The following is a 16,828-nucleotide window of genomic DNA, read 5'->3' on the forward strand; positions in this document are numbered from 1 at the left end:
GGCTTTTTCAGCGCACCTGGCTCGTTCTGGAGTCCAGGTGGATAGTTGCTGCACTTATTTGGCGGCCATCAGGGCTTACAAGAATTCCCCTGAGCATGGGTTTTCGGCAGCCAACCTAGTGGTTAAGGTCCACCTTAACGGGTTGTCTAGGCTTTTTCTTCCGGTGCATAGGCCACACCCGGTCTGGGACCTCAACATTGTTCTTGAAGGTTTGCAACGCAAGACTTTGGAGCCGATGGCCTCTGTGGACATCCTCTTGGTAACACTGTTATTATTATTATTATTATTATTATTATTATTATTATTATTATTATTATTATTATTGAAGACAGTTTTACTGGTGGCACTCACCTCTCTGTGCAGGGTTAGTTATCTACAGGCGTTGTCTTCATGCAAGCCCTTGACCACATTTCACAACGACAAGGTCATCTTGCACACTCGCCCAAATTTCTTGCCAAATGTAGTCTCTCCATTGTATCTGAATCAAGAGATCTGCCTGCCGGTGTTCTTCCCGGACTCGGAGGCAGAGAGGCCCCTACATTCCCTGGACCTCCAAAGGGTCAAGTTTTACCTCTCTCGGACAAAATCCTTCACAAAGCCTGAGGCATTTTTTCTGACATTCGGGGGCTCCTCCCCCAGTTCTCAGGCTTCTAAGGCTTCCATCGCCTGTTGGATGGTTCAGGCCATCTCTGAGGTGTGCACGGCTCTGAGCAAACGTGTCCCCGAAGGGATTCATGCCCATGCAGTCAGAGCTAAGGCCACAGCCCTTGCGTTTCACAGACATACTTCCTGTGATGTCATCAGCAAGGCTGCTACTTGGGCTACTCCATCGGCCTTCTATAAGCACTACCCACTTGACACCAGCTCCAGGCGCAAAGCAGAGTTTGGACAGGTGGTTCTGTTTCATCCCAGATATGAGGCAGGTTTTCACAGCTCCACCCTATGGTCTTGTTTGGTGGAATCGCCCACAAGGATGGAGGAAAGGGTACGGGTCGTATAAGTAATTAAAGTTACTCACTGTAGTGACTAGAGTACTCATAGTCCATAGTCCTATTTCCTCCATATGCCCCACCAACCTTCCCCCACTAGTATGCCAATGACTAAGAGTAGCCAGGTATCTTAAGTGACTGATGTATTCAAAGGTGACTGAGGTGAGGCTCCGGAGGGCGGGCCCTCAGCGGGTTGTTCCCACACCTGAGGCTGCTTACTGCATGCTACACTAAACTTAAAGGGGAAGCTCAATTTTTTGCTGCTAATTATTCCGGTATCGTCACCATGTTGGTGTACGCCCACAAGGATGGAGGACAGTGGACTACGGACTATGAATACTCTAGTCACTATGGTGAGCACTTTAATTTTGACTCTGTCTCATGGGAATTACAATGGATAGTTTTGTAAAGGTTGGGCCTTGTGGTCCACTTTATTGGGTGGGTGAAGTTGCTATATGCAGGCTGCCCATCTAGGGTTCAGGTGAACAGGGTGATTTCCCCTCCATGTAGGGTGGGGAAGAATAACGCGGCCTGGGTGCCTGCTCTCCCTTTAATATTTGCATTGGTCATTGAGCCTCTGGGAAGGGTGTATAGACACAGGCATGAGTATGGCATGTATGAACCAGGCCCTGTATATCCATGTATGCAGATGATGTGTTATTGTATGTCCAGAACCTGCAATCAAATCTGTGTCCAGCTATGAGAACGGTCGAGGAGTTTGGTGAGTTATCAGGATTGGTTGTCAATAAGTCCGAGTCAGTTGTTTCTCCAGCATGGGGTCTGGCATGGATTCACATGCTCATGAATATTCCCCGTCGTCAGGCTGGGAATCCTCGGTAAAGGAAAAACCAGTATCAGTTTCGTTTCTGATCTGTCTTTCGTAGTAATAACCAATCACTGGTCTCTGCGTCATACTGACCACAGCCAATGACTGCCCTCTACCTAAGCACCGCCTCTGGCAGCCATCTTCAGATTTTTACCGCACGTTCATGTGTTGGGATCCTCGTGCTATTGCTCTCGAGCGTTAGTGCTATTTTTTCACGTTTTTTCTCAAAAACTTCGTTTTTTCGGTCAAAAGAGCCTCAAGCTCCACCGACTCTCCATCCGATCAACGGGGACCCGTGTCGGATTCGTCTGCGCCCCTCAAGGGTGAAGATTTCGTCGAGCTACGCTTTTGGAGGACTCCAGAAGCTTCTCAGGCCCGGACATGGCCCAGGAGAAGGGAAGCTCGACGCCCGGAAAGCTGTTCAGGATCTGCCCTGGATGCCAGCTGCAGAACGTCTTTAAGGAGGACGAACACTCCTTTTGTCTCTACTGCTTACATGAGGACAAGACGCACGTGGAGAAGGACTGTGCGTTTTGCGGCAATATGTCGGAGCGGACCATGAAGGACCGCCATCAACGTCTCGCCAACTGGCTGGAAGGGAAGAGCCCGTCAGGCGAGAAGAAGAGGAAGAAATCCGAGCGGTCTTCTAAGACCTTTGAGGACGCCCCGGCGATGGGGGTCCAACACAAGGCCAAGCACCGCGAGTCCGCTGGCACCGGGAGCGCCGAACGGTCGGGCTCTACGGGCGCCAGGCAGGGCGCACCCTCCCCGGCACCTTCAGCCACGAGCCAACGCTCTGGGTCGGGTAAGAGGAAGGGCGAGCACCCGTCGAAGCTCCTGGAGAGGCCCCGGTCGAGCTCGAAGGCCCCCTCTGAGGGGGAGCGAGGCAGTGTCCCCCCTCAAGGATAAGGCGGTGAGCGCACCTAAGGTGGTGAAGGCCTTAATCCATCCGGCCAAGCCCTCTATCGATACTGTCGCGGCGGCCCTGGCTCAGCCTGTGGAGGCTACACCAGTGGTGGCGACCTCGGGGCTCAGAGTCTCCCTGCCACCTCGGAGGGAGTCCTCTTTTGTGCCCATCGATAGGACCCCCGTGAAATCCCCGGCGGGGAAGAAAAAGGGGGGGCAGGGCGTCGTCGTAGATTCGGCCTCAACCTCGGAGGAAGAGCTGATCGAGGTCTTAAGCCACGGCCTTGGCGTGGAAGAAGACCGGCCCGTCGGGATGGATCCCGACGCAGGTGACGACGACATCGTCGAGGGTGCCGACGGGGCCCCTGATCGCCCGTCGGATTCCCCTCTGCCAGCGCCGCAAGACAACTCGGCGGCCATTTTGTTGGCTATACAGTCCTTATGCTCAGAGATAAGGACGAGACTACCGTTGCCGACGGAGGAACCTCTCCCGTCGGGGGATCCTGAACCGGGACCTTCTGGTGTTCCCCCGCCCAAGAAAAGAAGGATTCACCCTCCACCTCCTTTTCAGCCGTCGCGCCCCGTCCAGCCCTCCTCCCCGTCCACCCGAGGGGATGATACGGGGACTGACACGGCAGCGACGGGTACGGACGACGAGGTATACGACGAGGATCTACCGTCGTCACCTCCCACCAGGGCTTCTCCGCCCGACGAGATTGGATCGTTCCACTCCATGATCGCCAGGGCATCCGAGCTTTTCCAACTCTGCCCTGAGGAGAAGAAAAAGGAAGGATTCCTTTATCAACGGCACGAGGCCAAGAGGAAGACGGTCCTCGCGGTGCCTCTACTGGACGACATTTGGGATGAGGGCCTCGCCCTCCTCAAGAACCCTTCCACGACGCCAGCTAGAAGAGACCGGTACGAGAAGAAGTACCGGGTCCCGGACGCGGCCCCCCTGTGCCTCCGGGCGCAGCCTACCCCGGACTCCGTCGTCTCCGCGGCGGCCAGGAAGAAAGCGGGGGGGGGTGCGGCCTCCACATCGACTTCCCCACCGGACGGCGAGGGAAAGAAATTGGACGCTATGGGACGCAGGGTCATCTCGTCTGCAGCGCCGACGATTAAAGCGGCCAACGCCTTGGCTATCGTGGCCCGCTACGACAGGGAGCTATGGTACAAACTGGCTCCCCTGCTGGACTTCCTACCGGACGACAAGAGGGCGGATGCCCTGGAGATCCTACAGGAAGGTGAGGTGGCATCGGACCACGCCATCACTATTGCGACGGACATCGCCGACACTGGGTTTCGCCAGTTGGGCAACGGCGTGTGCCTTAGGCGGCGTGGATGGCTCAAGGCTACGGACTTCCGTCAAGACGTACAGACCAGAGTCCTGGACATGCCGTTCGATGGGAACAACCTGTTTGGGAAAACAGTGGACGATTCCCTTCAGGCCATTAAAGCGGACACTGAGACGGCCCGGGCCCTTGGGGTTCTGCAGCAACGACGGACGCCCTTTCGGAGCAGCGGAGGCAAGGGCGCCTCCAGAGGTTCCGGCGGCGGTTTCTCCACCTACCGTCAAGCGGCCCGCTCGTCGTCTCAGGAGGCCTACAGAGGACGAGGCAAGTCTAGCGGACCCCGCCGTCGTCGCCAAGGAGGTCAAGGCGGCAAAGCCTCGTCGAAACAGGATTGAACCGGCCGTGGGGTCGGGCCCCCACCGAAGCACCCCGGTGGGAGGCCGGCTGGCGAGCTTCGTCAGCGTGTGGGAGTCCATCTCCACCGACCGTTGGGTGCTGGACGCCTTAGCCCGGGGCCACGCGCTCGAGTTTCAAAGAAGGTGCCCGCGCGTCCCCCCCGTGGCCAGGAAAGAGCTTCACGTCCCTCAGCTTCTCCTGGAGGTAAAGGCGATGCTCAGGAAGGGCGCCATCGAACTCGTCCCAAAGAGGCTTCGGGGCTCCGGAGTTTACTCGAGATACTTCCTCGTGAAGAAGAAGACGGGAGGATGGCGCCCCATCCTAGACCTGCGACGTCTGAACAAGTTCATCAAGGCGCAGAAGTTCCGGATGGTCACCCTCCAGCACGTCCTGGGTCAGCTGGAGGAAGGAGACTTCCTGTCGTCATTGGATTTGGAGGATGCCTACTTCCATATTCCCATCCTAAAGGGGCACCGAAAATTCCTCAGGTTTGTGGTCCAAGGGCGTCACTACCAGTTCAAAGCCCTCCCCTTCGGACTACGGTCGGCACCCAGGGTATTCACCAAGTGCCTTGCACCGGTGGCGGCACAGCTGCGCCGCGAGGGGATCCACGTCTACCCCTACCTGGACGACTGGCTCATCCGAGCCAAGACGAGGGAGCTCGCCGTGGAGCACACGGCAAGGACCGTCCAACTTCTCACGGACCTGGGATTCTCCGTGAACTACGCCAAGTCCCACCTGGTACCCGCGCAAAACGCACTGTTTCTGGGAGCGAAGCTCGACACAGTGTCCCTTCTGGCCTCCCCGTCGGAGGAAAGGACCAGGTCCATCCTGGGCAAGGTACAGCGGATGTTGGTTTCCGACGCGGCCAAGGTGAGGTCCATCAAGTCCCTCCTCGGAATGATTTCTTCTTGCATCTACCTCATTCCCATGTGCAGGCTCCGGATGCGCCCGTTGCAGGAGTTCCTGGACGCGCGCTGGATCCAAACGACGGGCGGCTTCGAGGAGAGGATCACACTCGACGAGAGTTTCCGCCGAGCGGTCCGGTGGTGGGGCAACCGCGCGCATCTGACGGCGGGCATGGACTTCCAGACCCCAGACCACCAGGAGACAGTGACCACGGATGCCTCCCTGGAAGGGTGGGGAGCGCACACCGAAAATCTGCACGCGAGAGGCCTTTGGCTCCCGACGGAGAAGTCCCTCCATATCAACGTCCTGGAGCTCCGTGCAGTGTTCTGGGCCCTCAGGTCCTTCCTTCCGTCCCTCAAGGGCAAGGTGGTGAGGATCTTCACCGACAACACCACCACCATGTTTTACATCAGGAAACAGGGCGGAACCAGGTCCCCGGCACTGTCCAAGGAGGCGCAGGACCTGTGGCATTGGGCCGTCGCCCAAAGGATGTTTCTGGTGCCGTTTCATCTGGCAGGGATAAAAAACACCATCGCCGACTCACTCAGCAGGGAGCTGCGCTCGTGCCACGAGTGGGAACTACGGCAGGATCTAGTGGATCGCCTCTTCCGACGGTGGGGCACACCCCAGATCGACCTGTTCGCGACGGCGACGAACTCCAAGTGCCGGAGGTTCGCCAGCAGGTTTCCCCAGGCTGTAAGAGGATTCAATTCAGCACTACAGCCAAGTTAACGCCTAGTCTAGAATACTGAATGAAAACCCTTATTGATATATCTTTAGGTCCAGTTCATGCGTTCTGGATGACTACCCTTGTATAACACCCCTCTCTTGGAATCCCCCTGACCCCACTGAGCCAAGAAGTAATTCTGTTTTGCAAGTTTAAAAGGTTTATTTGATAAATTAAAATATATATCACACTTTTTAATAAATTAATAATTGAATATCACACTTAATCTGATATGGTAAATATTAACAACGGAGAATCTGGCACTAGCACACTTCTTTAATCACTAATGAGTTGACATGAAATGGATAAGGTAGCACACTGGTAAATAGGAACAAAAGTATAATGTGGTAGAGGATGCTTTATGTAGGCTCAGGTGGATGCAATATTCAATGAATGCAGTACAGAAAATACGCAATATGATTTCAACCAAACAATGTAATCACTTTTCTCTGGCTACTCCCCTCCCCCCCTTGATGCAAGGCAAGGAAATGGAAGGAAAACACACAGTTCTCAGAAATGCAATCAACTGTAATTCAGTTCAATCCAGCAAGCTTAAACAGAAGTTTGAAAACACAGGCAAATGCTTTGATAGGTGCTAGCAATGAATGAGAAATATGCTGGAAACGCTCTTAATTCCCTTTTAGAGGTTCAGGATGAGTGGTATCTAGTTAATATTAGTCCAGGCTCACACTAGCAATGATGCAGGGATAGTTAACAGGTTAAACGAATTTCTGGCAAATGGAAAGCAGGCATCAGCAGTTTTTTTACATGTGAAGAAATTGCAAATCGCGGCAAAATTCGCGGATGCGCCGAGCGCTATTACAGAGGAACCGCAAGGACTATCTCTACCGTTTTGGGGTCCTAGGAAAGCCTGGGATCTCAGCTTCCAAATGAAAGTTATTGCAAGTCTCTAGCCCAAACGGTTGCGGAGATATGAGTAATTTAGTAAAGGTCGTTTTTGGTTTTGTAAATTTTAAACGCACACTTTTTCAAAATGACAAATTTTACTAGAAATGACAGGTGACAGATAGGAGGCAGTTCTACTTAGGTTAAATAGATTGAATTAGATGAATTTAAACTAAGAGATGTGTTCTGAGTTTTGCTAAGTACTCACAAGAGATTTTGAACAGGAAAGCGACTTGGTCACGATCTTCAGTCTGGTCAGGTCTTTCCGGATTCTGCTCACAGCGCCTGGTCTGGTCTCGGCTAGGCACAGCACTGCTTTCTCTCTGGTCTGGTCTCTGCTAGGCACAGCACTGCTTTCTCTCTGGTCTGGTCTCTGCTCTGGATAGATTGAAGTCTCTAGTTTGGCTTTCTGGAGTTTGATGGAGGTAAGTATGGATTTTTCCGGCAGGGCTTCCAGCGGCAGATGAAATTGAATGTCTCTATGTGTCCTGACTCTCTGCTTTTATCTGTTTCTTGAGAATGGGTGTGTGTGTTGCATCACTAGACTTGCCCCTCTCATTCGTCATTGGTCAGGCTTCCATTCCTCCGCTTGATTGGCAAACTGAACTGTGAGTCAGATTGATGTCATTTTATGATCTCTTGAAACAACCTCCCTTATCATCTGTGCACCCAAATATATATATGATCAAATCCATACTTCAGAGTTACACAGTTGTTTGAAATTACATATACATGGTGTGGCTGAATTTAGCCATGTCTATGTCCAAATCTGCTCATTCTCGGAGCTTGCATTCAAAGAGTGTACATAATTGACTTTTTAACTGCTTTTTCAATTTCCGACATGGACCCAACTTTACATACATGTGTGCAGGGGGTAGGGACATTAACTGATGAAGTTTCAGATTTTTAACATGCACACATTTAGAGTAATATCCACTTTTCCGCTAAAACCCCCCTGAACATACCACCGGTTCCTACCACGTCTTAAACTGTGGGCAGGAAAATCACAAGAATTATGGTATCATTTATAAAATTTTCACATGTCCGCACTATGAATTATCCCCCTTTTTATAAAACCATATCCTTGCTGCAGGGGTGTGTCTTTTCAGGTCACATGGTACAGAAACCAGTCTTTCCAGTTTCTGCCAAGCCAGCTTGCTTCTCACAGGCAGTGCCCCTCCCAGCTTCTCCAGGAGGAAGCCACTTTTTACGACGTCTGTAATAAAAACCTTTGCCTGAGTGGAGAGGGCTTTGTTCACTCTCTGGCAGAGCACAGGAAATTCAATTATCAGATAGATGGCATATCCTTAGGGTGGGCAGCAAAAGGAACATTGGCCTGGGAACATAGTTGTGACTCAAGTTTCACTCCTGATGGGATCCGTTGCTAGGCAAAATCAAGTTCCTTAAGCCAGACCTTCAGCTAACTTTTTGTTGCTTTTAAAATAACTTGTAATTTTACACATGCAGCTAGAATGCTGATTCTAAGTGCAAAACTATGACATTTCAACAGTTACAAAGGCATGTGACACCAAACATAGGTCACTCATTTAATTTAACATTTTCGATTTTGGTGGTTTTAAATCCAGTTGCAGTTAGGCTTAAGCTGCTGACTCCATAGCATTTTTGTTATAAGCATTGTTTTTGGGCTCTTCATTTCCCAGATTTTGTAGGCACACAAAACTCCATTCTGCCAAATGTCTGCTGGTGTTCAGTGAATATTTTGCACATGTTGCAAGGTTTGAAATAGGCATTTTGCTTGCCTTCAGAAAAACACACAGTGGGTTTTAAAACGCCGGCTTTTGGATAGTGGTGAGTACTGGTACTGCACCCATTTTTGGGATTTTCTTGGATTAATGCATTCTAAACAGGAACGGTTCTTACATGGTAGTAAATCCTTGCTTAACATTGTTTTGATGGGGCTCCTTACAGTAAGATGGTTATGTGGAACCCCACAAAAAGGGTTGAATCTTTAAAGTGGTCCAATGAGTCACGATTTCAGCAACTTTTTGACATCAGTAAAAGTGGATTTTGTTAACAAAGACCTTTCTTTACCCTGGTGGGTGGCAAGTTAGGTAACCATTTTGGTGTGCGCACAACTGCGCAGCTTTCCTGGATTTCGGCGCACGTGTGGGTTTTCCGCCATCTTGAATTTCCTAAGCCCACAGCACCAAATGTTGTAGCAGGGTAGCTTAAACGTGGGTCAGGACACCCTACAAGGCGAGGAGCATGGGCGATGCTTTCTCGTTCCCCTTGGAGGGCCTGTTCCTCTACGCGTTCCCTCCTTTGCCACTGCTAATCCGGCTCGTCAACCAGCTCAAGAGGTCACGGTGCAGGATGATCCTCGTCGCATCTGCGTGGCCGAGGCAGATATGGTTCCCGGACCTTCTGGACTTGTCAGCGTCCCCGCCAATCAAGCTGCCGGTGGACGCGGATCTACTCTCCAGGGAGGGAGGCGCCATCCTCCACCACGACCCGAAATCGCTGAACTTGCAGGCCTGGCTCCTGCAGCGCTAGAGTTTGGAGGATACGACATACCGGCCGACTGCAGAGAGGTTCTTGCAAAGGCCAGGGCGTCCTCGACTCTTAAATGCTACGGACACAAATGGAAGAGGTTCTCTGTCTGGTGCCACGCACAGAAGATTAACCCTCTACGGATTACGGCTCCCCAGGTACTGCCGTACCTGCTGACGCTGGCCAAAGCTGGACTGGCACACGCGTCCATCAAGATTCATCTTGCTGCGATCTCCCGTTACACCAGAACCACGGGCCGGACGTCCTTGTGGTCTCATCGTCTGGTGAAAGAGTTCATGAAGGGACTGTTCAGATCGTTCCCGCCGGTGAAGGCTCTGGCCCCGGCGTGGGAGCTCAACGTGGTGCTGACCAAGCTCATGGGACCTCCGTTCGAGCCTCTGCACTCGGCCCCGTTGAAGTTTCTGTCGTGGAAAACAGCGTTTCTTGTGGCCATCACCTCCGCACGACGGGTGGGAGAGATCCAGGCCCTTTCCTGCAAGGCCCCGTACTTGACTTTTCACGACACAAGGGTAGTGCTCAGGACGCACCCCTCCTTCATGCCCAAGGTACCGTCGGACTTCCATCTCAACAAACCCTTGGTGTTGCCTGTGTTCTTCCCGTCGCCTTCGTCGCCGGCTGAGAGGACTTTGCACTCGCTGGATGTGGCTAGAGCCCTGAAGTTCTACGTGGACCGCACAAAGTGTTTTCGGAAGACGTCACAACTCTTTGTGAACTTTGGACCTGTCAATCAGGGGAAGGCTCTCTCGAAGGCTTCCATTTCCAGATCGCTCTCCGGCTGTATCATGTACTGTCATCGGTTGGCAAACCGACCGCTGCCTGGCCGTCCGAGAGCCCATTCCACCAGAGCGATCGCAGCTACCACGGCGTTCCTTTCTGGTGTGCCCCTGCTGGACATATGCAGGGCTGCTACGTGGAGGTCGACGCACACCTTCACGAAATTCTACTGCGTCGATCGGGATTCCAGGGAGGAGTCCAGGGTCGACCAAGCAGTGCTGCGCAACCTGTTCGCCTGAGGTGAGCCTGGTGAGGAGGTAAGATGCTTAATGTTGAGTTTGATGTACTGCTTAATGTTGAGCCTTTGCCACCTCCCGTGGTTGTGCATGTGTGTACTGCTATGTATTCTTTATTCATGAGCATGTGAATCCATGCCAGACCCCATGCTGGAGAAGGAACAAGTTACTTACCTGTAACTGTTGTTCTCCAGCATGGGTCTGGCATGGATTCACATGCGAACCCTCCCGCCTACCCCTCTGCGGCTCTTCACTTGGTCATACTGCCACTTCACGTGCTTCCAAATCTGAAGATGGCTGCCAAAGGCGGTGCTTAGGTAGAGGGCAGTCATTGGCTGTGGTCAGTATGACGCAGAGACCAGTGATTGGTTATTACTACGAAAGACAGATCAGAAACGAAACTGATACTGTTTTTTTCTTTACCGAGGATTCCCAGCCTGACGACGGGGAATGTTCATGAGCATGTGAATTCATGCCAGACCCATGCTGGAGAACAACAGTTACAGGTAAGTAACTTGTTCCTTATGCACTACCAACCGAATCTAGTGGGGAGCTAACAAAATTTGGGATGGGGTTGTTGACTACGGGATTCGAATATCTGGGGATAAGGGTAAGTGCTGGCTTGGAGTGGATGTATAGTCAGAATATGGAGAAATGAAATACGACTTTCAGAGGTCTCAGAAGTTTTTGGATTGTTTGCCATCTCCTTGATGGGGAGGATGGGATTGGTGAAGATGATTATGTTGCCCAGATTATTGTATGTTTTTCAAGTTATGCCAATGGTTTTGAGGACCACCTGTTTCTGAGCGCTACGTAGCACCCTTAGTGGGTTACTGTGGAGGGAGAGACCCTGAGGATCACTCTGGCTACATTACAACTACCAGCGGGTAAGGTGGGTATTGGGGTGCCAGATTTTAGAGTTTACTATTGGGCATTCGTCCTGCAGCACATGGTGGATTGGTTTGCTCAGCCACATGTGGATCGTACCACAATTTGGTTACGGAAGGAGTCAGAGCCTTGCCGGATCCTGGAAATGCTCAGGGGCGGAAGAGGGAGTTGTGAAGCTCCTTACCCTTGTGCGCACTGTCATTTGGATTTGGTGGAAGGGTACTGTATGTGTGGGACAAAGGTATACCTTTTTACCGGTTGCGCCCTTGAGTTGCAGTAGATAAAGACGTGTAGAGGTGGGGAGCAAAGGGGGCAGCGATTTGCAGACTGGTGCAGGGTATTATGGACGATTTGTACATGGAGGACAGGGCTATGACGTATTCTGAAATCGAGATTGCTCATCTGTTGGTTCGCCTGAATTTCTTGGAATTCACCAAGTTAATGGCTGAAGTACGGGAAGCCTGGAGTGGGTTCCCCAAGAAACCATGTTTTCATTGGATGTATGCAACCCTTTTACAACTTGTGGAAGGGGGGAGGAAAGTGTCAGAATTATAAGCAGCAGATGGAGATGAAAGTGATCTTGCAGCTGTGGATCTCCGAGCTAAATGGTAAATGGATATGGGTGAGCAATTCTCAGATACTGAGTGGACCTGAGTACTTGGACACGCAAAACGGGTATCCAGAAATGCCAAATTCCAATGGACACAATACAAAATAGTGTGGCGTGCATGCATTACTCCGGTGAGGGTAGCTAAGATGGCGGTTGGAGCAGACCCAACCAATTGGAGATGTGGTAAGGAGGTTGGCACCTTCTTAATCATGTGGTGGAGATGTGATTGTGTGGTGGGATTCTGGGATGCCATCTGTTTGGAATTGTTTGATTTACTCAGTGTGCAAGTCCAATTCATGATCAAACACTGCTTGCTAAGGTTACTTCCCAGGGGAAAGGGCAGGTGAGGGAAAGCTGTGGCTGAGACCTTGGCACTGGGCTTACTGGTATCCAAAAAGACAATTGATATGGCGTGGAAGGCACAAGGTGGACCCAAGATGGGAGACTGGCACAAAGCGCTGCGCAAATGGGTGAGGGCCCAGAGGTATTTGAGTGATCACGCGCACCCAAGGGAAGGAACTTCAGTACAATATACAGTGTGTTATGAGACTTGGGATTCATTGTAATCAAATGCAGATGATTGACTGCCGTGAGGAGGTGAACCAAAAGGACTGCTGTTATTGATCATGGGTTTGATACAGAGGGAATGATGTGAAGTTGGAAACTGTGGCTTCGGATGGATGGGGGACTGTTGTTCCTTTTGTTACTGTTGCCGGTATGGTATCGGAAAGTGTATTTATCGGACTACATACCTTTTATATGATCTGTCTTGTACAACTGAATGTTGAATAGTGACTTATGAAAACCAAAATAAAAGGTTTAAAAATATATATATATATAAAAGGAAAGGGTACAGGCTCCTTGCCCTGCTGAGAAGTCAGAGTCCACAAGATACCTTACTAACCGCTTCCTACTGAAACGGACAGTAAGAGTTCAGAATTCTGGGAAGAGTCTACAGCGAAGCGAAATCAGACTCCTGAGAAAGGGCTGAAGAGGAGAAAGGAATTGGAAAGGCCTGTAAGAAGGCTAAACTGAGAATACAGGCTCCTAAACACTTTTTGCTTGAACTCTGTGGTGCATGCTTAGTGAAGGGGATTTGGACTTATTTGGCTGGACCGATCCTTGGAAAACTTGGGTCATTAGATTAGGGAAGCCATTTTCTCAGGACTGGTTAAGAATAGGTTTGAGATTTTGGTAGGCCATAGTTTGTAATCCTTTTTATTTTTAGAGCAGGTTGTCTCAACTGGAGACAGCCATGATACAAGAGAGGGAAGAACGTTTACCTCTCTGGTTAGCCTAACCATCATGTTATTGCTGGGATTTATGTTCAGGATAAGTAGGTGTCCATCATACCCTACCCTCACATAGTTGTTAATAGCGATATTTAGGTTCAGGCTTTCTTGAGTCCTGTTTCTCATTTGTCGGCCTGCCACAGTACTAGAATGAGGGTCTGTATGATGAAACACGTAAATTTAAATGATTTTTGTCCACCATCTCCTCATTATCAAGACTCCCACTCCCTGCATTCCTGCCATCTGAACCTTACAGCAGAAAGGGATAAGAAAGTCCTGACACAGGCATCAGTAAATTATCTGTATAGGGCAGATTTTCACAACTTTTTCCCAAAAAACATTTCGTCTGCGAGTCATTGGACATATAATTGCAAACCTAATCATTTAAACAACAAATCCGCTTTTAAAGGTGGTATCAGATGAGGCCTGATATTAAAACATTCTTAAATGATTCAGTGGTGACCCATTTTCTTAACGATCAACATTTTCCTTCTCCTGATTGCTGTTGCCCTGTCTGTCTTACATGCTTTCTAGGACAGTAATGCTCTAAAATTAAGCTGCAATTGTATAAAATCCTATGTCTGATTCTGATTTTCTGATTGCTGTTGGAGCCCTTGTGTTCCACTTAAAGTCCGAAGGGCAAGCATATTTTCCTCTGCCACGATGCGCTCTGTTGGATTGTTTATTATTATTATTGATTAGAAATCTACAGTTTGTCAAACAGCCCTTTCCCAATCACCCTAGATAAATGGCTCTTGACTTTAATGGTGCAATAGATTTAAAACCCACAGACTATCCTGAAGTTTAATGTGCACTAATTTGGCAAATGTAATTCTGTGTGCCTCTCCCCGTTTTCCAAATTGCTAAATTAATTACCTAGGTCTGATTTCTTTGTGTTCCTTTGCAACAGCCAATACCGCTGCTGAAACAAAAAATGAATCACTCCATCACCCTGTCACAAGAGCAGATCTCGTCTCTTCTCGCCAACGCTTTCTTCTGCACTTACCCCCGCCGCAACGCCAAGACCAAACAGTCTGAGTTCGCAACCTATCCAGAAATTAACTTCAACAGGTATGAGGATTGTTGTATACCACTCTACACCAAAAACAGATGAATTTGGTCAGTTTCGTATTTGGTTGTGCATGTTTGGGCTTTCATTGTAGTGGTTTGTAATATCCTGCAGTGACAGAATCGGTATGATATTATAAGGCATTTACAACGCGCCTATACACAAGTGTTTCAAGAATATGACAGGGACTATTAAAAGGAAATTCCGGAATGCCAGGTAGGATTTTGAACAATTTCACAGTGATTTTTTGATGCATTATGTAAGTGTGGGCTATGACACAGCAAAAAGGAATGCTGCTAGTGTATGAGACTGCAGTTTAATAGAGCATGCTTCTCCTTCACGGATAAAGGAACTGGATAATAACATCAAGCTGAAATATACAAAGACGAGTAAAGTGAAGCAACAGGACAGTGGTATAGTTGGTTAAAGCAATACACGTTTTTGAATGTATTGCTATAATTGGCACACTTTCTAAGGTTTTACTGTCGTCCCACTTTTGTGGGAAACCATGTGATGTAATGCCCAAACCTGGATGATAAAATGCAGTGGCTTTTTACCTGGTAGGGCAACTTGTTTTTTGCCACTTTTGTGAATTACTGATGGTCTGCGTAGAATTCGAAAATCAGTTTGTTGCTCACCAACTACTAAGCTTTCTTAGTCATGACCTTTGGATTCCACAAATGGGATTGAGGAAACCACAACTTTGCATACGTCGGGAAATATTCTGAGGTGCCCACACGCATGCACAATCCATATGTTTCCAGCGATGGTAGGATAAGAGGTCAGTGTCTAAAACTGGCAGTAATCAATTCCACACTTAAACAGTCAGGGACTAGAGAACCATTTTAAAACCCTCTCTGGGTATTCACTCCACCATTATATCTATAACATCTTATAGCACACAAGAACGGGTATGGAGCACATGTAAGTACATAAGCAAAGAAGCACACCCTGTCCCTGTCGGGGGATGCTGTCCCTTGGTAATCAGTGGTGTGCCGCCTATGTAACATGAAAGAGGGGGAAGACTATCCCTATCTACACAACCCAATCTAACATACAGGGTACACAATTTTAACTCTAAACACTTCTACACTTGCCCACCCAAACAAGAGAGAGATAGATATGGTCTCATCTCATAACAGTGGACATTCCAAAGGGGAGTATTTATTTCGGATAACAAAGCCCTTTTTATTCACCCACAGTAAAATATGTACAAACAATGCCTGGTGGGGGCTATCTGTTAACTAAAATACTGTGCACAATCACAGCTCCGGCATTCTTTTTGAGAAACTCACTGCTCCAGCCCTCCGGCCGGTATTTAGATGTTAATCAAAAAAGTTGTATCCATATTTGTTTGTGGATATCGGCACTGGAAAAGGTCAACCGGTTTCGATAACTCAATTTGTTTGGGGTCATCTTCTTCAGGGCCAATAATGTGTCTAGAGCCATCAATCGCTGTAATCCCTCATATAGGATCTGACAGCCATTACATGACCTAGAAAAAAAATTAACATTTGTTCACCTAGGTGCTGTGGAGTGCACATTTATTGTATTCAAGGCTGCAACTGCCACATAACAAGGTTTTGCAAAACCAACAGTCATGATTTCTGACATTCACCATTTCCACATTGGGGTTCTCACCCACCTCACAGGAGAGAACCTCATCATTACCTCATAATAAATTCATGCAGGTAATATTTAAAAACATGTCAGAGCATGTGCGAATTACCTTAAGGCCCACGTATGGTCTCTGTGGGTTGAAAAGGACCAGGCTTGCCAGAAGTGCGAGCTGCCTTTTCCTTAAATGCGCGTCTCGCTGTTGAAGGGGAAAGTGAAAGTGAAATTGATTTAGGTCTATGGTTCACGAGAACAGACCCACATAACATTTATAATCCATGCTCGTGATGAGAGCACTGCCGGAGCATCTGAAGTGCATAGCTCGGGACGGGGTGAACAGCGTTGGTTTAGCCACCCATGTGCTCCCACAAAAGGCATACGTTATCAAGTACTAGGCCCACCGGCTGACTGCGTGTTCCCACCGCGAGTCCTGCTTACCTTAACCGAGCAGTTCGACTTGCTGTCGATGGATTCCTTCCATGCTCCACTGGTGCGGATCGTGCTGGCCATTTTCCATCCCAACTAGGGGCGTGGCCAGATATAGAACCATTTGGACATTTTGTATGGTGGCCCTTTTGGAATGGTCTATCGTTTCATCACACACTGTGCCTAATCGGCACATTGTGGCAACAGCAGTCTCCTGTGTGCAAGTATCTGGTGATGCTCCAGTGTATTTTGAACAAATATATCGCGTATGATCCCGGGTGCGTCCGTCTTAATTGTATATTTATGTGCACCATTTAAAATTCGGGAAATTATGTGTCCAATATTTAGAAGACATGTCTGTCAATCAATGTTTAGATCCCGGTCCCAGTTTACTTTGTTGCATTTCATACAGGGCTGGCTCACTGTATTACCA

The 16,828-nt window shown here is 49.2% G+C and overlaps 1 protein-coding gene across 6 annotated transcripts in view; it reads left to right on the plus strand.

Moving 5' to 3' along the window:
* PARG (poly(ADP-ribose) glycohydrolase) overlaps window positions 1-16,828 on the plus strand; it is a 2,316,516-nt gene that overhangs the window by 1,122,646 nt on the left and 1,177,042 nt on the right. For all 6 annotated transcript variants that reach the window (XM_069610801.1, XM_069610798.1, XM_069610799.1 and 3 more), the window contains one exon: window positions 14,194-14,354. In XM_069610801.1, the coding sequence (XP_069466902.1) occupies window positions 14,194-14,354 (161 nt within the window). The remainder of the gene's footprint in view (window positions 1-14,193; window positions 14,355-16,828) is intronic.

Source organism: Ambystoma mexicanum, chromosome 8, assembly GCF_040938575.1.
Source record: "Ambystoma mexicanum isolate Mex_15411 chromosome 8, UKY_AmexF1_1, whole genome shotgun sequence".
Classification (NCBI taxonomy): Eukaryota; Metazoa; Chordata; class Amphibia; order Caudata; family Ambystomatidae; genus Ambystoma; species Ambystoma mexicanum.